This window comes from Mytilus galloprovincialis, chromosome 12, assembly GCF_965363235.1.
Source record: "Mytilus galloprovincialis chromosome 12, xbMytGall1.hap1.1, whole genome shotgun sequence".
Taxonomy (NCBI): domain Eukaryota; kingdom Metazoa; phylum Mollusca; class Bivalvia; order Mytilida; family Mytilidae; genus Mytilus; species Mytilus galloprovincialis.
The window spans coordinates 39,267,733-39,293,472 of record NC_134849.1 but is presented as its reverse complement, the minus strand read 5'-3'; the positions used below and the strand labels follow the sequence as shown (position 1 = coordinate 39,293,472).

Here is a 25,740-nt window from a genome sequence, read left to right as displayed (position 1 = left end):
TCATTATCACTGAACTAGATAATATTTTTGCTTAGGGGTCAGCTGAAGGACGCCTCCGGGTTCGGGAATTTCTTCCTGCATTGAAGACCTGTTGGTAACCTTCTGTTGTTGTATGTTCTATGGTCGGGTAGTTGTCTCTTTGACACATTTCCAATTTCAATTATCAATGTTATGCATACATGTTAACATACACGGAATTTTATAAAATATAGATTGATGTGCATCAACAATGTAACATTTTCTACTTTTTCTGATACCTGCTGTAAAATGGTTCCTCTAGAGTTTTAATATTCCTAAAATGTTTGTATTCAAATGGATGCCACGCAATATTATAAACGGTACGAAAAGTAAAATTACTGTTGTTTAATTACCAGTATTTATTTTAATATATATATGTATTTTTTTTCTGTTGTTGTCATTTCTAATGATGTTTCTGTCAACCATTTAGAATACTTGCTATATGTCAGGAACAAATAGGGAAAAATTCGATACCACAGTTTGTTCTAACATTAAATTGTGCCATGTAAACAATGCGCAATGTTTATTCCTTCCTTCCTTTTTTTCAAACACTGCACGACGGAGCAAATAACCTGAGCCTATAAAACAAACAATGGTGTACTTATATAAGTTATCGTTGAACCAGCATATGATTTTGCAACATACACATGTCTTTTTATCGAATACCAATCTACAAAATGTAAATGGATAAATAAGTAAGTTGGTCTACAAATATTTCATATTGTTTTTGTTTTATATTTTTTTTTTTTACATATTTTGTTTCAATTTCTGCACACGTCATTACACTGAGCTGGTCAGAATCTGAATTGTTTAGTATACGCTAAAATAAGAACTTGTATTGAATGTTTATAATTTCTATTATTTTTTAGTGACGTATGGTGCGACAAGTGCTATAAGTAATTATCCTAAATATGCAACGCAAATAATTTGCATCAAAGGAAAGAGGAAGGTTATATTATCATTTCACTAAAACGTAATCGCTCGTTGTGAAATGCGTTTATATAGAAAGTAAACATGGTAAACGATGTTTTAAAAAAAAAAATCTAACGCGGTTCAATGTACGATATCAACTATAAAAGAGAGTAATTTCAATTTTTGAAGAACATACTTTTTCGTTTTTTGACATTTTAATGTTTTTTGTGTAATATATATATCATCTAAATAATATTATATGTTATTCAGGTCTCAAACCGGGTATATACTGTGACATTCCCGGCTTAGAGTTTATATCCCCTGAGCCGAAGTCACAGTATATACCCTTTCTGAGACCTGAATTACACATATATTACGGATTACCCCTGACTTAATGTTATTTTCCAGTGCAGGTATTTGTTGACAACACATATATATTGAAAAACCCAACCTGATATGTTCGGCATACGTGAAGGATTTTCTAATTTGCTGTGAACATAATGTTATCGTGTATGTAATAATTTATAATAACACTTTTAACATCAAATTAAAGTATTAAAAGTGTTAATTGCGTGATTTTGTATCAAACATGTATTATTGACTGAAGCACGTCATTATTTTCCCTCTGTGAACCTCTGACAGTCTGATAGCTTATGACTACGTCACATAGTAACTGGTGTTATGATGACGTTTTTGAGGTTCCAATTTGGGATAAACACGTCGTATGTACCCCGGCAGTTTCTTGAATATATACTGACATCTCTGTGTTGTTATCCAATCAGAAACCTCGACACATTTGTAATCCGTAATATCTGTTCATATGTCTTACTTCCCGTAAGCCAAGATACAGTTTACATATTCTGTTGTTGAATAATATGTTTCAACTGTTTTTTTTTATATTTCATCTTGAAATCCTTAAGTATTTTCTAAAAGTTTGTGAAAAAAAAAGTGTTGTAATAAATATGCTCAAAACATACAAAAAGCAAATATTGTAGTAATCAACATGTTTTCGATTATGTATAAAATAGTGTGGTAACTTATGAGAAAACTATAATTCCAATGACAAAACACTTATCACTTAGTATATGTAACTTTTAATTTTATGTTGAATACGATAGTTGTTTCCACTTGTTCAGTTGTTCATAACGTTTGATGTTGTCTGTTTTCCATTTTTTTTATAAACTTTGCACCTGGAAGTTCGGAATTCTGTTGTACTTTTACGTTTAAACATAAAACATGAAATATATTACGTATACATTTACTGTAATTAACAATGATTAACATAAATGTTTATAACTGCTGTAGAATTTTAATTAAAACATTGATGAGTTTTTTTAAATATAGAATCAATAGCAATAAATAACTGCAATTCATATTTCGACGGTTTTGTGTTGATGTTTCCTAAGTATTATGTATTATACATTGTTTTATGTTTCGTGTAAAGACGTTTGCCTGATAGTGGATTTTGTTGTTGTGCGTTACATCATGTACATTGTCAGTTTATAATCGACTAATGCATTTGAATGTTCCATTGGCAGCATCTTTTCAATTGTTTTATATACAAATCAATAAATGAAAAGTAAAAAGTAAAGCAACATCTGAAAACTTTTGAAAAGCTCATTTGATTGTTCGATTACGCCAAATCTGGCCATTGCATGGTCTTGTAGTTAAACATCTTAACATTATATTACTGGTAAAATCAATTGAAAATGGTCCAACCCATCAGATTAAAAAACAAACAAATCGCACACAGAATTAAATATTTGTTAAACATAAAACCACCGATGTTATTGGCTATGCATTGTTCGTTTTCTTTCTCGGTCTATATGTATACAGTACAAAGACAAATCCAATGCATCTTTGTATATCTATATAGCTACAAACAAACTTTATACTTTCATAGTCTTTGCCATGATCATGTTGGATGGTTTTCAACTAGGGAAGACGCACTTGGTTCCGTTTTAATTACTTTTGGATATCAAAACAACGACGACTTCCTTACGAAACACATTTCTGTGTCTTCCGAACGCCTCAGAAAACATACCGAATGATCAAAATGCATCATCTAAAAAAATCATGATAAATATGATATTGATTTATTGTTGTTTCTTCTATTAGTTTTTTTTAAATCTTGCATTACATTGATACCATTTTTTAAACAAAGACAGCTCAAATAAATGAAACGAAAACATACTGGTTATGTGGTTTGCGTTATGGAGATGGAATCACATTTACGGGATTAACTAACTAGGTCATGCTCTATATTTTACATGAACTAAACATGTATTACTGCAGCTGACATAGTTTAGCCCAGTGGTCAGCATTTATTAATTTATTAGCAGTAGTAAAGCATTAGGTGTTTTATAAATTCGTTATTCCCAAAACTCAGAACTTTTCAGAACTTTTCGAAAAACTGAGGATTTTATAATCACAGGCATATATTACCTTAGTCGTATAAGGCACAACCTTTTTGAAATTTGGGTCCTCAATGCTCTATTTGTACTTGTCACTGAACGTCACTGATAAGTCTTATACACCACTGGGTCGATGTCACTGCTGACGGTTGATTCGTCCCTGAGAATATCACCAGCCCAGTTGTGAGTACTGTGACATGCATATCAATTATAATTATTGTTATTTGTATGAATTTCCTTTTCACAAAACTTTGAATTTTCCCAAAAAAATACGGATTTTCTAATCCTAGGCAAACCTGAGCCGTATTTTGCACAACTTTTTTGGAAATTGTGGGTCCTTATTGCTTTTCATTTTTGTATTTGTTGGCTTTATAACTACTTAAATATGAACTTCACTGATGAGTCTTATGTGAAGAACAACATGTTTGGTGTATAAAATTGTAATCCCGTTACCTTTGTTAATTATTAAGCCTTGTTAACTCGGTACTTACCATAATTAGCAATTAATATGTGTATCGCATTTTAAGAGTTGTAAAAACTGCTTCTAAATACTCCGTTTACAAAGGTTTTTAGAACATTCAATTACGAGGAAAAATTTATTATAACAAATTGCTCTTTGAAATGTAGATCATCAAATGACTAAGTTCAAAAGTAAATAGATGTTCATGTTGAACACATACTCGGTCGTTTCTTACGGGAGATAAAGGTAACAAGATTACAGGAGATAAAAGTAACAATATTAAATATATTAGTTCCCTGGTTTCGGACTGCACCCTTAGAACAAGAACATCAGAAAAATGTGTTGTTATACTTATTATGCACAACCCACATCACCATGGTTTAAGTGGGCTATTCCATGATACTTGATAGGTTGATTTCCCAGGTAGTTATAGGTGGTGTTTATGTTCAATATCGACGACTAAGCACGTGCTCATTTACCAATCAGGGGCGTTACTTAAACAAGTTATTTTTTTAAGTTACTTATATCATGGTTAATGTTTATAAATAGATGCCCATAGTAGACTACTGACAAGTTGTGAAGCATAGGGAAATGAGACAAAATAATGTGAAGTGTCCTGTGACAATGTATGATACCTATACAAACTCATAAATCTAAAATAAACTGACAACGCCATGGCTAAAAATTAAAAAAAAATAGACAAACAATAGTACACATGACACAACATAGAAAACTAAAGAATAAACAACACGAACCCCATCAAAAACTAGGGGTGATCTCAGGTGCTCCGGAAGGGTTACCGGATCCTGCTCCACATTTGGCACCCATCGTGTTGCTTATGCGATACCAAATCCGTTAAATAGTCTAATTCGGTAGGTCACATTCATGAAAGGGAAGGGGACGTAAGAAACATATCCGATATCATTTGTGAAACGGTTATTCCGTAACGGTCAACCAACTCGTGATGGCGTCCGTAAAATTTACGAAAGGATGATTTCAACTTCACCATTTGAAACTCTTGGTTTAATAGCCTCCAGCAACCCTGTATCAAGAAAATCATGATAGGAAATGCAACTTTCGTTGTTGACATGAACTGGACTTCAATGATAGTTTTGTGACACATCACAGTAAATAATATTTAAAAACGTCTACAAAGGATCAATAATTGACTACTACCAAACATATTAAAACGATAAGAGGAACAAAATTCGGTAAACATTTACATGGGAAAGTTTAAAATAATTAGCAATTTGAAACAGAGTCAGGAGTATATTAAGGTACTGCTGATGCGTTGGTAATTACAGAACGAGATTCAAGATTGTATAACCTCCATACAAACATCCACAGCAATCACGTGATGATGTTCAGAGCAAGCAATAATTACACTGCGTGCGCACACTGATATTATTATTTTTCTTTAGCTTCAAAAATCGCTTCTTAGAAATTTAAGGATTTATTTTCCTTTATGTCTAGCCGAGTACTCAAGAAAGTACTTAATTCAGACTACTGAGTAAAATACCTTGCCCTATAACACCAATTGTTGTTTTCATATAAGAATCCAATAGCTCATAAGAGGTCATTTACCAAAATTTAATCAGTTTCATGATTTATTTTCTTTGGATTTTGAGGGAAAATAAACTTTATTTTTTTATCGCATTATTTGCAAGTATCCATCATTCATATTTCTTTATTCTATTGAAATAATAAACCGAAATTTGCGATGAATGAACATTTCATTTCATTTCGACAGCATTTTCGGAAAATTTATTTTACTGTCTCGATAAACGCCGTCTACGAACTCATCGGGTTTGAAAAATGTATCATAAATGTGACTGATTGGTAACGTGCGTTTGACATGAACTGATCGCTGACTAATCGATGACCTCTGATTAATCGCTAAAATAGACACTTAAGGTTGAAAGTACATACTGTTCTACAGCTGCCAATTCTTTCTCCAGTGCTTCATTTGTTGATTCCTTGGCTACTTCTTCAACAACATTCCCTACTTCTTTCAGTCTTGCACTAACCAGTTTATAACTAAATGCTGGAATATTCAGCTCTGATAGGAAACTATAAGCTTGTCTTTCTCCTAGTCCAGAGTGAACAAGGGCTGTAATAAAATAATCAAAGATACAATGATCTAAATAATGATGTGCACAGTACAATTTTGATGAATATTTGCAGACTTTTTGATCTCGCAATGCTGATGATTTTTTTAAATCATATTTTATAGTTTTAAAATTATACCAGTTAATTAAAACATAAGAACATGTTTTTTTTTATTTCCAAGGGGCATAACTCTTTAAAAAAAGTTGATGTCCCACCATTTTATAATTTAATAATAAATATAATGGCTCAGATATAGTAATGTATGACATTAACTTTAAACAACTAAGTGAACCCTGAAAATGTAGGTAATAGTGAAAAAAATTTGCCTGGATGCTGATTGACTATATTTACATGACTGGATAATATTGTGCATACATGTCCATGTACCTGTTGCAAGTTTACTGTTGACATCCCATACTCTGTCATGACGCTTTCCAGTAGGAACACTGTTTACATGCATACAAATGGTATTAAAACACTGTACCTGAAGAAAAAAGATAGTTGATTTCATAAAGAGACAAATGGTCAAATGTCAGTATTTGTATGAAAAAAATCTCATCAAAATAAGATGTCATTACTCTCTCTCCATCTTTTCAATGTTACTTTTTAATGACAAAAAGGCAGACATAGAAAAAATGGTGAGTAAGTCATGTCATACATATAGTAACATCCTCGGTTTGTTATTAAAACGCTTGAAGCATTTCATATTAAAATCCTTCTTTTTTTTATTATAATGCTTCTTTAGGTATGAACATGCATATCAAATTGTCTTTTCCCATTTCACATTGGAAATTAATTTACATTATACTATTCAAGATTACAGACCCCCGGTTTTTAGTAGTACATGTACATGTATTTTGTATATTTAATGCTCTCCAATAAAAATATAGTTCTAGCAAATTGTTTAGGTGAGTGTTGCTGAGGTCTTCAATGCTTTGAACACAACCAGGGAGTTAGCACTCATCAATTACATATTGAAATTTAGTATTGACTCTTAGCTTTTAGAATAGGCTTTCTCTGGTTTGATTTTCTGAATACTGAACTTTGACCTAAAGATTTGATTCTTGTTAAAACACATATGTATACCAATGATGACAATTAATCATTAAAATTCTGGACTGTTCTTGAATCATAGATTCAAATTATTTTTGATGGATAGAAAGACAAGCTGAATTCATTCGAAGTGTTCAGACATCTTAGATTTTTTGTTTAAATCTGAATTACTTACTTTCAGTAGACATCCAAGACCATATGTCTGTATGTCAATAGTATGTCCAAGCTGTAGGGGCAAACCACATTTAAGACATGCTCTTAGACCAGTAGCAAGGACATCAAGCTCAACAATTCTTCTCCCTTCTCTCCAGTCTTCAGATGATCTAGTCTGTTTTCCTTCAAAAGATACCTCTTCCTCCCTTGTTGCATTTGAGATGTTTGGAACTGCAATTATAAAAAAACCAATAATGAATGCAGGTACAATGTACATGTATACATTTTATATTCATTCATATACATGTATATCTAATGTTTATATACTCTGAGTGATGATACTCCACTAGGATGCATTGCTGTCATTTTTGGAATAATTGTGCATTTATTAACCATCACAGTCACATCATTATTGGTGTCATTAATCGTAAACATAAATGAATAATAAAAGATACAATGACGGAGAGACCCATATAAGTTCAGGAGTTATTATAATAGACTAAAACGTATAAAGGTTTACTTTTGGGGCATGTCAACATTTTACATGCAACTGTTGTCTTAAATTAAAGTCATATGAAATCAAAAAAAAAAAAAAAACATATAATGTTTCATACAAAAGTACTGTGTACATGTACATATTTGAAAGGCTAATTCTGTAAATTTATAAAAACATATGTCCTCCCTCATTCAATTTGTTTTTGTCAGGTTTTCTTTGTGCACTGTAGGAATAAACATAGAATAAAGAAAATTATTTTAAGTCTGGTTACATGATATATTACAAATATAAGCTTCGTTTCGTTGTCAAACCCCCAAAAGGAGACTAGTATATATATACATTGTACATACATATTATAAAGCCTTGTTATTGGAAGTAACTTAGTTTCAACTATCAGAAATTTTTGTTTTTGTTTTATTAGAATCGGATGATGCACTTTCAATTGTCTAAAATTTTAGGTGTGATACACGTAAATTTATTTACAGATTTTAATAGAATATATTTATTGTTATGATTATTATTAGCTATTTTTATCAATCATGCTACCCACCCCTAGAAAAATAATTTTAGGCAACAACTATTTAACTTCAAGGGGGTATATTTATTTCCTAAACACATATTTTGGTCAGGCAGATGACAAATACAAATATTTTGAATCCATATTTTCCCCCAACAACCTACATGTAATACATGTAACATGTGTAAGTATTAAATTTTGATAAAATGATTTGATTGGTAGCATTTAAAAACAACATCACCCCCCTGAAGTGAAATTGTTATTCCCGTAAGTGATAGATCTAAGTACAATATATCCTGTCTTAAAATACTGGGGACACGCATAAACGTTGAATACATGTTCTTATGTAAATTTTAACATTTGTACCAGATTTTGTTTTGGATAGGGAAAGGAGGCTTGGATTAGCTACATGTAGATCTAGAATAAAGAAGGAGTTCAAATTTGTGCAAGTTGTTGGTTCTGCATACTCAGTCAATTCTATGATTTTATTTCCCTGTGTCCTATACATGTACATATACTCCAGATCTGTTCGTCCAAAAATATGTTTACGTCCATTCATGTTTGTCCCTTTCACTTCCGCACCCTACATGTTCGCACCCTTTCTATTGGTTTTGTGATTAATAATTTTGTAATTGAGTTTTTGTATAAAGTATATTGGTATAAATATTTTTTTTTCATTTGTTCAAAATAACGTGTTATTATAACAGGTTTTTTTTTGTATTGCGATCTTTTATGTTTTTCATTTAAATTCTTCAATGTTTTATTGATACCTGGCTACAGTATTTACATAAACATGATAAAAGGAGATAAAAACAATCATGATTTTTAGGTCTGTTTGCACCCTATACATGTTCACACCCTACAATGTTTTTTCTCATACCTATCTGCAGTATTTATATCAAAGCAAGAGACCAAATTAAGCTTAAACCAATTAACATGAACATAAATAACATTTAATAATTAATCATCAATTTGATAAAAAAATAAACAACATTTGATATGATATGACACAATTTTATTCTGAAAATATATATAATTTTTTTAGGGAATATATAAACATATGAAAAAATATATTTAATAATTCAACTGGAATTTCAACAAAAATTGGGTGCAAATATGTTAGGTGCGAATGGACGTAAGGCGCAAAGGTGTGTGGTACGTATAGATGATATGGGGTTTTCTACACAATGTGACATTGATATTGTAAAATAACAGCCGCGAGCCACAATGTGAACCTTTTTACGAGTTGGCTGATATTTTATGATATAGATCTATAAGAGGACTCGATTATCTTTTTATTGTTCTGTTACTGGTCTTTTCCCTCTTCCTAAGACAGTTTTACACTTGACAAAAGCAAGCTTGATAACATCTCCTCTTGTATTGTGACGTCGCTGATAACTTCTCCTTTCACATTGTGACGTGGCTGATAATGCATGGTCTTGTTTTGAAGCCTTGATAGGAGAATTACTGAGCGACTGAGCAGGGTAATATAGGCATAGGGAAGGACGATAAACATGTTTATTGAGCAAAATAGTCCAAATAATTATGACGTCTGGCAATGCTATTTTAATTTCTTTGGGACAACCTCATAGGAAGGCGTCCCAGAATAAAAATAGCCTTGCCAGAGTCATAATTATTTTGACTAGGTGTGAAACAGACTTGATCCCTTCACATCCTAGGGCTAACTTCAACTTTTACAGTTAATAAAGATTACGAGAGAGTATTTGATTTTTTATATGAAATGGACCATTGAAAGTGGAATTAATATATGACTAGTCTAGGACCTTTATTCTTGAAATCAAATGTTAACCTTACTCAGTTACTGGTGTTAAAACTCATAAGTCCAAGATTGCTCGGACGCCCAACGGCTGTTTTCCGCAACTTGCACAAGCTGGCTGTGGCTGTGCCAACGAGCCTAACGAGGGTCCCTCAGTCCAAGCTTTTATGGCGAAACAGTCGTTGGATGTAAGAACAATCTCGGACTAATACTATATAAAGATTATCTTTATGGTCAACATAAATTTACGTATATAATTTATTTATTGTAATATTATATATTGTAGACTAGTTGTGTTGATGTTGTCGTGTATTTTTCGGGAATCAAATGGATAACTTACTCGAAAAATAGTTGTGATCATTAGAGTAAGTCGATGTTTTGGTCCATCGGGCATGTTGACTATCCGACACCTTCAGATATCTTTTAGATTTGAAGCCATGCTTATGTATTCTTGTCATCACTGCTACCAAAACGTTACGTTACAGCAGACGACTGTTGTTGTTTACAAATGGCGCCGAAAATTAAACGATGTCGTAATCGTGCGATCGCAAAACTGTTTCCATAAAACAACAATAAAACAACTTTCATCTATAACAAAAGTTTCAATATATTCAATCTTTTAATAAATTTTGTATTTATTGTTTAATTGTACAATAATGAATTTCGTATTTTACCGACAGTTCGAGTTGCGCAGAAAATTCAAATTCGTCAGGTTCATATCTCCTTAAAGACCAGTTCAAAGGGACTTTATTTTCAAGATCAGCATTCTTAAAGGCGTGGAATCATATCCGTGGTAAGACTTTTGTTAATAAAAAAAAATAGCCTAATTATTATAAAGAATTATTTTTCTACCTTTAAAAAATGTTTTAAAAGAAATCGAACTGTTGTAGTTTAAACAATTCTCGTCCGTTTATCAATTTAAGAAAACATATTCGCTTTCGTTTTCAACAGTAGTGGGGGAAGTGGGCATTCTGGCGACCTTTTGCTAATGTTAACCCTATGGGGAAAAGGTAGCCTCCTGAAAGGTAGCCTCCTGAGAGGTAGCCTCCCGATGTGAGGCTAATTTTTATGACGTCATTTTGACATTAGTTAATTGTTTTTATATTATAATGTACAGATGTGTGTGTATGCGTATGTGTGTGTATATGCATGTGTGCGTGTATTTATATGTATTGATTCACGCTTTTGCTCATGTAAATTTTGATTCCCCCCCCTTTTTTTTTCTTTTTTTTTTTTTAGTGATTGTATTTTTTTTTATTTTTTTTTTTTTAAGTTTCAGCTTCTTGTTACTACACTAGTAATAATAATAACAGTGGTACGTACATTATTTAATATCCCCGTCAATTTAGACAAACATGGGTCGGAGAGCCATCCGCATGATGTCTTTACAATATAACAAAATTATATACAACTATTTCATACATCGAGATAAAAGTATTAAAGAATTGTCTACCACTCAACAGTATCTATAACCTCACGAAAGGGCCAACAGTATGCTATCTTTCGTGCAGGGGTGTAAACTGTCGAGACCTGAATTTAGTCTTTCCGGGGTAGTTATCTCTCTCAAATATTAGATAAATCGCGAGCTTTAATCCAAGAATTAAATTTCTTTGGCCAGTGTAACCATTTTAAATAATATTGTTTGTTGGGTCCTTTGCCTTTCGTTTTGATGATGTTTTCAACTCCCCACATATCGTCTTCCCGAACATCCACTTTTTGCACTTCTGACTGGTAGAAGGTTCCTGAAATTTCTTCGTCTTGAAAATCAATAAGTCGATAAACTGGGAGTCCACCACGCAATATTCTTTGAGATATTTTAAATATCTCTCCGCTCCATTTCTCATCGTATTCCCGGGTAAAAGGATTTATCATGTATGTAATCCGATAAAATAATTATGACTCTGGCAAGGCTATTTTTATTCTGGGACGCCTTCCTATGAGGTTGTCCAAAAAAAAAATAAAATAGCATTGCCAGACGTCATAATTATTTGGACTATTTTGCTCAATAAACATGTTTATCGTCCTTCCCTATGCCTATATTACCCTGCTCAGTCGCTCAGTAATTCTCCTATCAAGGCTTCAAAACAAGACCATGCATTATCAGCCACGTCACAATGTGAAAGGAGAAGTTATCAGCGACGTCACAATACAAGAGGAGATGTTATCAAGCTTGCTTTTGTCAAGTGTAAAACTGTCTTAGGAAGAGGGAAAAGACCAGTAACAGAACAATAAAAAGATAATCGAGTCCTCTTATAGATCTATATCATAAAATATCAGCCAACTCGTAAAAAGGTTCACATTGTGGCTCGCGGCTGTTATTTTACAATATCAATGTCACATTGTGTAGAAAACCCCATATCATCTATACGTACCACACACCTTTGCGCCTTACGTCCATTCGCACCTAACATATTTGCACCCAATTTTTGTTGAAATTCCAGTTGAATTATTAAATATATTTTTTCATATGTTTATATATTCCCTAAAAAAATTATATATATTTTCAGAATAAAATTGTGTCATATCATATCAAATGTTGTTTATTTTTTTATCAAATTGATGATTAATTATTAAATGTTATTTATGTTCATGTTAATTGGTTTAAGCTTAATTTGGTCTCTTGCTTTGATATAAATACTGCAGATAGGTATGAGAAAAAACATTGTAGGGTGTGAACATGTATAGGGTGCAAACAGACCTAAAAATCATGATTGTTTTTATCTCCTTTTATCATGTTTATGTAAATACTGTAGCCAGGTATCAATAAAACATTGAAGAATTTAAATGAAAAACATAAAAGATCGCAATACAAAAAAAAACCTGTTATAATAACACGTTATTTTGAACAAATGAAAAAAAAAATTTATACCAATATACTTTATACAAAAACTCAATTACAAAATTATTAATCACAAAACCAATAGAAAGGGTGCGAACATGTAGGGTGCGAAAGTGAAAGGGACAAACATGAATGGACGTAAACATATTTTTGGACGAACAGATCTGGAGTCGATGTACATGTATAGGACACAGGGAAATAAAATCATAGAATTGACTGAGTATGCAGAACCAACAACTTGCACAAATTTGAACTCCTTCTTTATTCTAGATCTACATGTAGCTAATCCAAGCCTCCTTTCCCTATCCAAAACAAAATCTGGTACAAATGTTAAAATTTACATAAGAACATGTATTCAACGTTTATGCGTGTCCCCAGTATTTTAAGACAGGATATATTGTACTTAGATCTATCACTTACGGGAATAACAATTTCACTTCAGGGGGGTGATGTTGTTTTTAAATGCTACCAATCAAATCATTTTATCAAAATTTAATACTTTCACATGTTACATGTATTACATGTAGGTTGTTGGGGGAAAATATGGATTCAAAATATTTGTATTTGTCATCTGCCTGACCAAAATATGTGTTTAGGAAATAAATATACCCCCTTGAAGTTAAATAGTTGTTGCCTAAAATTATTTTTCTAGGGGTGGGTAGCATGATTGATAAAAATAGCTAATAATAATCATAACAATAAATATATTCTATTAAAATCTGTAAATACATTTACGTGTATCACACCTAAAATTTTAGACAATTGAAAGTGCATCATCCGATTCTACTAAAACAAAAACAAAAATTTCTGATAGTTGAAACTAAGTTACTTCCAATAACAAGGCTTTATAATATGTATGTACAATGTATATATATACTAGTCTCCTTTTGGGGGTTTGACAACGAAACGAAGCTTATATTTGTAATATATCATGTAACCAGACTTAAAATAATTTTCTTTATTCTATGTTTATTCCTACAGTGCACAAAGAAAACCTGACAAAAACAAATTGAATGAGGGAGGACATATGTTTTTATAAATTTACAGAATTAGCCTTTCAAATATGTACATGTACACAGTACTTTTGTATGAAACATTATATGTTGTTTTTTTTTTAAATTTCATATGACTTTAATTTAAGACAACAGTTGCATGTAAAATGTTGACATGCCCCAAAAGTAAACCTTTATACGTTTTAGTCTATTATAATAACTCCTGAACTTATATGGGTCTCTCCGTCATTGTATCTTTTATTATTCATTTATGTTTACGATTAATGACACCAATAATGATGTGACTGTGATGGTTAATAAATGCACAATTATTCCAAAAATGACAGCAATGCATCCTAGTGGAGTATCATCACTCAGAGTATATAAACATTAGATATACATGTATATGAATGAATATAAAATGTATACATGTACATTGTACCTGCATTCATTATTGTTTTTTTATAATTGCAGTTCCAAACATCTCAAATGCAACAAGGGAGGAAGAGGTATCTTTTGAAGGAAAACAGACTAGATCATCTGAAGACTGGAGAGAAGGGAGAAGAATTGTTGAGCTTGATGTCCTTGCTACTGGTCTAAGAGCATGTCTTAAATGTGGTTTGCCCCTACAGCTTGGACATACTATTGACATACAGACATATGGTCTTGGATGTCTACTGAAAGTAAGTAATTCAGATTTAAACAAAAAATCTAAGATGTCTGAACACTTCGAATGAATTCAGCTTGTCTTTCTATCCATCAAAAATAATTTGAATCTATGATTCAAGAACAGTCCAGAATTTTAATGATTAATTGTCATCATTGGTATACATATGTGTTTTAACAAGAATCAAATCTTTAGGTCAAAGTTCAGTATTCAGAAAATCAAACCAGAGAAAGCCTATTCTAAAAGCTAAGAGTCAATACTAAATTTCAATATGTAATTGATGAGTGCTAACTCCCTGGTTGTGTTCAAAGCATTGAAGACCTCAGCAACACTCACCTAAACAATTTGCTAGAACTATATTTTTATTGGAGAGCATTAAATATACAAAATACATGTACATGTACTACTAAAAACCGGGGGTCTGTAATCTTGAATAGTATAATGTAAATTAATTTCCAATGTGAAATGGGAAAAGACAATTTGATATGCATGTTCATACCTAAAGAAGCATTATAATAAAAAAAAGAAGGATTTTAATATGAAATGCTTCAAGCGTTTTAATAACAAACCGAGGATGTTACTATATGTATGACATGACTTACTCACCATTTTTTCTATGTCTGCCTTTTTGTCATTAAAAAGTAACATTGAAAAGATGGAGACAGAGTAATGACATCTTATTTTGATGAGATTTTTTTCATACAAATACTGACATTTGACCATTTGTCTCTTTATGAAATCAACTATTTTTTTTCTTCAGGTACAGTGTTTTAATACCATTTGTATGCATGTAAACAGTGTTTCTACTGGAAAGCGTCATGACAGAGTATGGGATGTCAACAGTAAACTTGCAACAGGTACATGGACATGTATGCACAATATTATCCAGTCATGTAAATATAGTCAATCAGCATCCAGGCAAATTTTTTTCACTATCACCTACATTTTCAGGGTTCACTTAGTTGTTTAAAGTTAATGTCATACATTACTATATCTGAGCCATTATATTTATTATTAAATTATAAAATGGTGGGACATCAACTTTTTTTAAAGAGTTATGCCCCTTGATTATTTTATTACAGCCCTTGTTCACTCTGGACTAGGAGAAAGACAAGCTAATAGTTTCCTATCAGAGCTGAATATTCCAGCATTTAGTTATAAACTGGTTAGTGCAAGACTGAAAGAAGTAGGGAATGTTGTTGAAGAAGTAGCCAAGGAATCAACAAATGAAGCACTGGAGAAAGAATTGGCAGCTGTAGAACAGTATGTACCTACAAATAATAAAAATTAAAACATTAAACTAAACTCAAATTCAACAATGGGATTCTTATAATTTAAATTATAATGATAAAAAAGAAGATGTGGTTGCAAATGAGACAACTCTCCACAAGAGACCAAATTAAACACAGAGATTAACAACTACAGGTCACTGTGCAGCCTTCTACAATGAGCAAAGCCCATACCGCATAGTCAGCTAAAAAAGGCCCGAAATGACCATGTAAAACAATCAAACAAGGAAACTAAAAGCCTTATTTTACATTAAAAAAATCTACAAAAAAAATGTAACACATAAACAAATGACAACCACTGAATTACCAGCTCCTGACTTGGGACAGGCACATACATACATATAATATGTGTGTGTGTGGGGGGGGGGATCATGTTAGTTGGATCCTAATCCCCCCTAACCTTGGGCAGTAGTATAACAGTACAATATAATAAGCATTGATTGAATTTATATTTTTCATGCACTGTAAAAAAAAATAAGAAACACATTATTTTTATTTTTCAGTAACTGAGACCTTCAGTTTTGATTATAAGAATTTGGAATGTGACTTAAAGTTATTTAGATTTCTAACATTTGACTAAATGATTTTATCCAATAATGCTTATGATTAATATGGGTTTGGACACAAAGACAATAGATTTCTGACTACGATTGATGATTCTTTTGATTTATACAATCTTTGACATCTCCAGTTACATTTTATATTATGTTCAGTTTATTTACTAGTACTTTTATAAATTACAGAAAGAAGGGTACACTTGTGGTTGCTGTAGATGCAGGATGGCAGAAAAGAGGAAGTGGTAGAGCATATGACAGCAAATCAGGTATAACTAGACACCATCAGTTATAAGAATGAAAATATACATTGACATAACATCATATTACAGATAACACCAAGAAACAAGAAAAACATGATGGTCTTTCATGTCAAATATTTATATCTTTCTAGTCAGGTTGAGTCAATGGACTGTTATGAGGTCAAATATCAATTAAACAAACATTAACTACATGTACAAATATGCCATTTGGAAATGATGAATAGTTGTCGTATTGGCTATTGCTGATTACTCATTTCCTTATTTTTGTCAAGCCTGAGACTTTTGTTGCAGAAAGCTAAAAATAGGGATAGTGATCTGGCATTTTCGGTGGTGTTAACTTTCTTCTTAAAAGCTTTATATTTTAAAAGATTGAAGACCTGTATGTTCATACTTTGTATTAAGATGCCTTATGTTAAGAAATTTCCTTCTGTCACATGTCTATTGTCCTTGACCATATGTTCATGGTTCAGTGTCCAATTGAGAAAAAAGTTAAGGGGAACATGTTCAAATGTCAGGTGCCATCTGACCTTGACTTAAGTATGTAAAGATTATTTATAAGATTAAAAATATTTTTTAAATATCTTATGTTTTGATATGTAGTAAAGAAAATATCTCAGATATCTTATAAAAACCAGATTACATAAGATATCTTGAAGTTAGAATAAATAGTAAAACGGCTTGCCATAATAAATACATATCATAAACAGTTTGATTTAAGAACTTGTTTTTAATTACTAGGTCATTGTTCCATGATTGGTCCAGAGACGGGAAAAATTATAAACTACTCCGTAAGATCAAAAGAGTGCAGAGTTTGTAGTAGAGCAGAATCCAGAAATGAAAGTCCAAGAGAGCATGCATGCTACCGTAACTGGGAAGGTAGTTCAAAGGGGATGGAGGCTGATATGGTGATAGAAATGGTTAAAGATGTACAGAGTAAAGGCTGTACAGTAGCTGCATTAGTTGGAGATGAGGATTCAACAACAATAGGACGAGTACGGGCAAACATCAGTAATAGCATTGAAAAGATATCTGATAGAAATCACTTAAAGAAGATTCTTGGAAACAGTCTTTACTCTCTCAAGAAAAATCATCCTGTTTTAACAGTTAAAATAATTAAATATTTACAAAGTTGTTTTAACTATATAATAGCCCAAGGTGAAGGTAATCCAGAACAAATAGCAAAAGATCTCAATGCACTTTCGAAACATCCTTTTGGCGATCACCAATGCTACTCAAGTCGATGGTGTAAATTTCTCACCAATCCCAAGTCTGTTTTCAAATCATTTCCTCAAGGAAAACCTCTGTCAGGTTCAGGTCTACAAAAGTCTCTGGAAAGTGTTTTTGAAGGATATGCTAAGAACAGCCTTAAATTGTCAACTGTCGGTAGTACTCAAGCTAATGAGAGTTTCAACAGAATGGTTTCTGCTAAAGCACCAAAGCATGTTCATTACAGTTCTTCTGGAAATTTGAATTACAGAGTTGCAGCAAGTGTTGCCCAGAAGAACACAGGTCACAGATACCTAGTTAATGTAAGTTTTACTACATTGGATTCATTATTATTTGTGGGATACTAATTTTCGTGGGTTTCAAGGGAACATGTGAACCATTTAAATTGTTCATGAATAATATATTCGTAATAGGCTATGTATACAGAGATTGGAAAAGCTATGAAATAAAATATCCACAAATTTGAAAGTTTTCAGGAAACCACATAAATTGATATCCACGAAAATAAATGAATCCACAGTATATTTATAAGAGCCCCTACTTGAAAAGGGGGCAGTATATAGTGTTTGTGGTGTCCTTGTGGCCACCCATTTGTCTGAAGACATAGCAGATTTGCATATTTCCCAACCTTTTTTTATTACAACAACTTTTTAAGAGTTATGGGACTTTGACTGTGGCTCATCAAATTCAAATAAACATCCAAGGCAAATATCTTTGTATGTAGAAGCAGCATAAATTGTAAAGATTAGAACTTCTGAAAACTTCACATAATGTTGACATAACACCTCTGTCTTGTTTTTGTAGGTCAGCATTCAAAAGAATAATTGCTCTTGTAGTGTAGATCTGTTTACTTAGCACTTATTATTTTGTTTTTTGTAAGAAAAAATAGTTAATATAAATATGAAGTCTTATTTGTTATTTTTCATTTTTCAGGTTAATAAGAAGTTGAGGCTTTCACCAGGTTACCATACTCAGCGCCTTGCCAGATTAAGAGATTATCAGCGATCAAAGCAGAGGGCATTGGCAACAACAAGAGCATTTAAAAGAAAACGACTGGAAAAGAAAGCTAAGATGTAATTAATGCATATTTTATTTCAAAATATAACCCATTTATTTACCTGTGTATAAGAAAAATTATAATGTCCATTGAAAAAACATATTTTTCATTGTGGGATAACCTTACAAAACCACATCTATTGAATAACCTTATTTTTCAAAGTGGAATAACCCTTGAAAAGTACAACTTCTAGCAATTAACCTCCAAAAGCATCATGTAACTCATAGATTAATACTGAAACACCATATATATTTGCTGTTTCGTTTCAATTAAATCAGTAAAAAACTTTTATTGAAATTAGATTTCATATTTTCATAACTTAAATGGTAGTTTTCAAGACAAATAATATTGAATATTTAAAGCATAAAGACCCAAATGGTAAAAAAAAAAAGATTGGGTAACTATTTTTCTTGATAATTGAAATAAATCTTATTTCATTTCGGCACCAAAAGCTTGCATCTGCAGAAGTCAGAGAAGGTGTCTCCTATCAAACAGGATGTTCTCTTGATGCAGCAATATCGGATGATATTCAGTCTATTCCTGCACCAGTTATTACTCCAGAGTATCTTCCTTTGGAACCAAAGACCTTGAATGACAGTTGCATGACATACTTTGATGTTGAAACAACAGGACTTGGTAAAGATTACTCATTATGAAGAAAGGCTTTAAGTATCTAAGAATTGAATACCTCTTTTTGTAAATTTACTGGGGTGTAAAAGAATTGTCTGAAGTTTAAAAAAGAAGATGTGGTATGATTGCCAATGAGACAACTATCCACAAAAGACCAAAATGACACAAACATTAACAACTATAGGTCACCGTACGGCCTTCAACAATGAGCAAAGCCCATACCGCACAGTCAGCTATAACAGGCCCCGATAAGACAATGTAAAACAATTCAAACGAGAAAACTAACGGCCTCATTTATGTAAAAAAATGAACGAAAAACAAATATGTAACACATAAACAAACGACAACCACAGATTTGCTTCATTCTAAAAATGTGTTCACAGTAAACGCCTTTACAACCCTATAAAATATAATTTAAAAAAAAGCATTCATTAATAATAACATATACTATTTTGTAAGGATCATGGAAAGAAGATTTTTTTCCAGTTTTTTCTTTTTTTCACCTTTGCACTTTATTGTGAAAGCCAGTGTCATCAAGAATTGAAATTAAGGTTACTTTTAGAATGATGCAAGATTATTGTTAACCAATCAAAATAATGGGTTACAATGAAACATACATGTAATGTTATTATATAGATATGAGTAGATGTGGTTTGAATGCCAATGTGACACCTCTCCATCTAAGTCTGCAACATGGAGCATTTGCTCGTACTGGACAACAAGCTATAAAGGACCCAAAAATGACTAGGGTAAAACCAATGTAATATATATTTGAGATCTATAAAAGCATTGTTTTTGTAATTATACCCCACGCAACGAGTTGCGGAGGGTATAATGTCTTTGACCCGTCCGTCTGTCAGTCCGTCCGTCCGTCAGTCCTGTTTCTTGTCATTGCAACTCCTCTCAAACCACACAACAGAATTTCACAAAACCTTTTCAGATGATAAGGACATACTATGTCATTGTGCATATCGACGGGAAACTGCAATTCAATTTTTTTTTCTAGGAGTTACGCACCTTTGAACTTATTTACTTTAATGTACTACTGCAACAGTTTGTCATCACAACTCCTCTGAAACCACACAACAGAATTTCACGAAACCTTTTCAGATAAAAAGGACATAGTACGTAGATGTGCATATCGACAGAAAATTATGATTCATTTTTTCTAGGAGTTACACCCCTTTGAACTTATTTGCTTCAATGTACTTCTGCAACAGTTTGTCATCTCAACTCCTCTGAAATCACACAACAGAATTTCATTAAATTTTGTAGATAATAAGGACATATACTATGCATGTAGATGTGCATATTGACAGGAAATTATTATTCAATATTTTTTCTCATACAATTTTTTTTCCTTACACTTATTTAATTTCTCCAATGACAATGTGGGGACGTGGTGTATGTGAGCGTGCTCACTAAGGTTCTTTAATTTTTTTTGCATCAGCTAAATTTGATAACAATTGTTTGAATTATAGAAATTTAAAGGATTCTTCTAATACAGTTAATGTCATCCCAACTTTTCAATACAGAAGTTCTTGTAAAAAATGTGGAAGGAGCCGGAAAGAACAGAGCTGGGCAACTTATCAACATAGATAACTGTGACATACATTTTGCACTTCATCACATTTTTGCTTTATTCAATGTTCAAGTTCATATATCAGCATTTAGACTATATTTGGTAGGATCAAGCAACCTTGCATAAAGATGCATCAGGGATAGATAGTCAGCTTCCAATCTAACTTGGGTTGCTGTTACTGACATTTGATGCTTCTGAACTTATGACAATATTTTGAACAAGGTGGTAACTAATACTAAATGTAATTTGTCTAACAGGTAACTTCGAACCTCTAGATTATATTGTTTTTATTTCAGGCAGAGATTCTCACATAATACAGTTGTCTGCTGTCAACAGTCAAAACACAACATTCAACAGATACATAAAACCAGCTAGACCTATATTACCACAAGCCTCAGAAGTGACTGGTTTGAAGTTTCAAAATGGAAAAATGTACCATGAGGATAGAGAAGTTCAGAGTATTGGAATTTTTAACGCCTTAAAAGCTTTTATTCTCTTTCTGAAAGAAATTCATAACACTGTACTTGTTGGGCATAACTCCAAAATTTTTGATGTTCCAATATTAATTAATGCACTTGAAAAAAATTGTCTACTTAATAACTTTATGTCATCAGTGAAAGGATTTATTGACACACTTCCTCTTTTCAAAGAGTGTATACCAAATCAACCATCATATTCACAGCCAAAAATTTATAACGCTTTATTTGGTGAACTGTATAGTGCTCATGATTCAATGGAAGATGTTGTGGCTCTACGTCGCTTATTTGAGAAAATATCACCTAGTCTTGTATTGAAATCCAAATTCTCTGGCACTAATGAATCTGTAATGCAGTTGTATCAACACAGAAACTGTACAAAAGGTTTGCTTACAACACTGAGACCTCTAACAAATAGCAAAACTATAACAAACTGTATGGCTACGAAAATTGCTAGCAGTGGATTAGGTCTAAGCCATCTTAAACTGGCACATAAAAGAGACAGACAACAAGGAATAGAGAATCTATGTACAGAATTATGTGGACATCCATCAAAAGCTCGTGTTACAAAGTCAAACAAAATTATTCAGGCAACATCAACCTATCTGAATGACTTGGAGGAATGAATTATAATACACATGTAGATATAGTTTTATTGACAAAATAGACTACTAAGCTTGATTTTATTTGTAGTTGATTTTTTTTTACTATATATCAAAATGTAGATGAAAAAAAGAAATTGTCATTTGAGTAAGGGCTGTGTCGTAAAATAATGACCACTTAAAGGCAGAAAAATATATCCTATCATATAGGTAAAGGGTACTTTTTTTAAACTTTACAAATCTACTGTACCCTACTTATGCTGTACATAAAAGAATACGATTGCAGATCAAAAGTGTACAGGGAAGATAACCAAACTTATGATAGATTTGTTCACGATTTATCAACATTTAGATGAAAAAAGAAATTGTAATTGAGTAAGGGCTGTGTCCTAAAATAATGACCCCTTAAAGGCAGAAAATTAGCCAATCATATGGGTAATAAGGGTACTTTTTATGTTCATTTTTAGCTTGACATAGGGTAATTGAATGTATCACTAAACTTTACAAATCTACTGTACACTACTTAGGTTGTACATAAAAGAATATGATTGCAGACCAAAAGTGTAAAGGGAAAATAACCAATGTTATATCTGTAAAAGGGGATATACTCTGTCTCATTCCTATTTATATAGTTAAAGGGGGAGGGGGTATCTACATCTTAGGCAAATACCAAGAAAGGTCCTGCTGGATCTTTCTTGCCTAACATATAATTTTTTCCTGTCTTCAGAAAATAGCAAAAACAAAATTCATACATCAAGTAAAGCAGAATTTTACACACATAAGGAAATGTTTGAATATTCAGATTTAAAATTATTTCTTTGGACAAAGATAAAAATAGAATATTTTGTTCCCAATAACTTGGACATAAACTTTCTTAAAAAGGTTTAAAAGATAAAATAGTGAAAAGTACGCGAAAATTTTCCCTCCAAATTTCCACTAAATAACCAGTCAAAATTTTCCTGCCATCTTTTGGCTTGAGTTGAAATTTTAGGTTTACAAAATTTATCTTTAGGGCAAAGTAACCACATTTTAAAGGTAAAATCATTTTATACTTTTATTATGTACTGTCTACTGCACCATTATTAGGTGGACAAGCTTATCATAATTTGAGAAGGTAAAGTTTTATTTTTCCTGTTATTGTAACTTTTTTTCGAAATCATGTACCCATACTTTTTTTTCTGTAATAATTTAGCTTACTGTAAAGGCTTTAAGATGATAACAAAAAAAAAGAAGATTAATTATTGCAAATTATATTTTATGTCATATATATAGGCCATGGTTGTTAAAAAATCAGTGAAAATTTATTAAATTTGGAAATTTTGGAATATCTTATTTGAACAAGTTTGTGTAATCTCATATTTTTTTGTTATTTACTGAATGCTGATGCCATTGACATGTGAATACTACCAATAAATCAATTTCCAACAAATGCATTTACTCTTTTTTGTTGATTTTTATCCTTATATCCTTCTTCTGAGAATATACACAAATATGGTATATTCAGAGGTCGTTGCCATGGAAACGGTGTCATGTACATGCCAATTTTATTTCATTTTTCTGACAATGGATATTGTCCCTTTGAGTACATACCTTTTTTATGTTACTTTAATTATTATTTTGTCAGGTTCATATCACCTTAAATAAGGATTTCTGTGTATCGAAATCTTTAAGCTGAACACTTTGAACCTCTCCATCCACTCCTATAACCTGAAATATGCAAATAAGTCAACGAAATGTATTGCTTGACCCTTATGGGTGTAATTTTGCAATAAAGATTAGTAATAACAAAAACCATAAAGCCATGAACCTGATCGTTTTCAGTTATATTTAGAAAAAAATATATGCAGTGCGAATTTATATATATCATGTATATATAGGACGACAAAATCTAGGACGCAATTTCATCGGACATTTTAAGGGCAAACGTATTTATCCTTTTCAAGGCAAATACTTGTAGTCAAATAGAGTTAAAAGTACAATTGCACCAATGCCAATTTTACAACAACATAAATAAATTAATATCTTCCTTTTCTTAAATATTGTTTCACCTTTTAATTTTTTTAGCTATTGTAGATGTCAAGATTGTATGAAAAGTTTGCTTACTACCAAATTGAATTTAATGCTTTGAACTCTGGTGGATAGCTTTCGCATTCGCATTTTCTTAAAAACGTTAAATATTGGTAAAACTCATCCTGTTACTGATAATTTGAGTATTGGTATCTTATGTGCAAATTGCGTATTGTTGATCATTTTTTGCTACATCTATTTTAGATTTTAAAATAATTGGCTATAACGCAAAAGTCATTATAGTGCTCTAACTAAACATAGACATGATAGATGTAATACCCTAAACTTCTAGATTTGATCTTTTCGGTAATGCATATATTGCCTTGTTGATCATTTTTTTTAGTGTATCTTTTATGGTAGATTATTTTGAAACAAAACGAAAACAAGAAAACCTGTTAAATTCGTCAATTAAGAAAAATAAAATTGCTCGTTAACACATGACCAGTACTGAACCATTTCCGGTTATTATCGCACCCTGATGGATAATGACGTTTAAAGTCATTTAACATTTCTATCTAACAATAACTGAAACCAAGCCAAATGTACTTTCTTGAAAGTGAATTTTAATGAATTGTTGAAATTATAAGATTGATTGATTACTTGTTGGTGTTTAATGAAACCTCATCACTATTGGCTAAAATATCATAGTGGACGCCAGCTTTTGATTGCCCAACCCTAAAAATGATTGTCAATCAAAACTACAAAATGTATTGAAAAATGTAAGTTTAAATTAGAAAAATGTAAAATTATAAAAAAAAATCGTTCTCATTTTTTCTGCATTGACATAAGCCAAGACTAAATTAACTTAAGCTACAATACCTTTAAAAATCCTAACCCTCCAGGTATGATATCTTTTATTTTTCCCCATTTGAAACGTCCAAGCACAAGATAAAAATCACCTCTGTTTAATACAATGTCCCAACTTGCCATAATGAGAATCCTACCAATGAGTGTACAATTAATAATATGTTCACACTAATTTATACATCTCACCATAGCGTGCATGTCAATCACAGTAAACATTTGACCCTTCTCTTGAAAACAGCCGATATTTGACACGCCCACATCGGTCTAGATGTATACTTTGAAATAATCGTCGTTTTATAATTCCACTATGGTTTTCCTAAATGTGTTATTTTTATTTCTTTCAATGCTTATGATATCCGATGCCGTATTTAGCGACAGCGAAGATGAGACCGAAAAGGGACAGGTATGTATAGTTTTATTTTCAACTTTTTTTCAAACTTAAATCGTTATCATGGCGAATGTACGCATAATATGCTATACACTATATGAACAAAAATTAATAAAGGTTACGTTCAAGTGCGTAAAACAAATATTACCACTCCTTAAAACCACAAAGGAATTTCCAATATTGCAAAAATTTTCAGCACATTTTTCATTCCACGCATGTATCTTTTTTTTTCGCCCGAATGTGATAGATATATGATATATGTACATGTACATTGTCGGAAAATATACAACTTATGGGTATGAGCATTCGAAACATGACGAAAAACTAACTTCGCCGAGCTTTTCTCAGGCTCGTAGCAAGTACTTATATTTGTTTTCTCCGAAAATAAACG

General features: G+C 31.9%; 4 protein-coding genes across 5 annotated transcripts in view; 3 read left to right on the top strand and 1 right to left on the bottom strand.

The window, feature by feature from the left end:
* Window positions 1-5,693: 5,693 nt before the first annotated feature.
* LOC143053658 (uncharacterized) lies at window positions 5,694-10,427 on the bottom strand. The gene is made up of 4 exons (XM_076226446.1): window positions 10,250-10,427; window positions 7,142-7,350; window positions 6,301-6,397; window positions 5,694-5,914 (listed from the first exon to the last, which is right to left on the bottom strand). The coding sequence occupies exons 1-4, from the start codon at window positions 10,365-10,367 to the stop codon at window positions 5,694-5,696; spliced, it is 645 nt and encodes a 214-aa protein (XP_076082561.1). The 5' UTR covers window positions 10,368-10,427.
* A 3,462-nt stretch (window positions 10,428-13,889) lies between these two features.
* Window positions 13,890-18,817, top strand: LOC143053657 (uncharacterized). The gene is made up of 6 exons (XM_076226445.1): window positions 13,890-14,423; window positions 15,168-15,264; window positions 15,490-15,670; window positions 16,440-16,519; window positions 17,252-18,042; window positions 18,674-18,817. The coding sequence occupies exons 1-6, from the start codon at window positions 14,151-14,153 to the stop codon at window positions 18,815-18,817; spliced, it is 1,566 nt and encodes a 521-aa protein (XP_076082560.1). The 5' UTR covers window positions 13,890-14,150.
* A 2,796-nt stretch (window positions 18,818-21,613) lies between these two features.
* LOC143053656 (uncharacterized) lies at window positions 21,614-22,111 on the top strand. Its single transcript, XM_076226444.1, has one exon. The coding sequence runs from the start codon at window positions 21,614-21,616 to the stop codon at window positions 22,109-22,111; it is 498 nt and encodes a 165-aa protein (XP_076082559.1).
* Window positions 22,112-24,461: 2,350 nt separating this feature from the next.
* The window catches only part of LOC143053510 (uncharacterized), a 37,776-nt gene continuing 36,497 nt past the window's right edge, over window positions 24,462-25,740 (top strand). For both annotated transcript variants that reach the window (XR_012971386.1, XM_076226305.1), the window contains exon 1: window positions 24,462-25,364. Coding sequence is in view for 1 of the 2 variants with exons in the window: in XM_076226305.1 (XP_076082420.1) it covers window positions 25,269-25,364 (96 nt within the window). In the remaining variant the exon portion in view is untranslated. The remainder of the gene's footprint in view (window positions 25,365-25,740) is intronic.

Excerpts from the sequence above, each read along its gene's own strand:
- LOC143053658 (XM_076226446.1), bottom strand. The coding sequence starts at position 10,367 with ATGACAAGAATACATAAGCATGGCTTCAAATCTAAAAGATATCTGAAG. Across the intron at positions 6,398-7,141 it reads GTCTTGGATGTCTACTGAAA|GTACAGTGTTTTAATACCAT; the intron begins GTAAGTAATTCA and ends TTTTTTCTTCAG. Across the intron at positions 5,915-6,300 it reads CAACAGTAAACTTGCAACAG|CCCTTGTTCACTCTGGACTA; the intron begins GTACATGGACAT and ends ATTTTATTACAG.
- LOC143053657 (XM_076226445.1), top strand. The coding sequence starts at position 14,151 with ATGAATATAAAATGTATACATGTACATTGTACCTGCATTCATTATTGT. Across the intron at positions 14,424-15,167 it reads GTCTTGGATGTCTACTGAAA|GTACAGTGTTTTAATACCAT; the intron begins GTAAGTAATTCA and ends TTTTTTCTTCAG. Across the intron at positions 15,671-16,439 it reads GAATTGGCAGCTGTAGAACA|AAAGAAGGGTACACTTGTGG; the intron begins GTATGTACCTAC and ends TATAAATTACAG.
- LOC143053656 (XM_076226444.1), top strand. The coding sequence starts at position 21,614 with ATGTCATCAGTGAAAGGATTTATTGACACACTTCCTCTTTTCAAAGAG.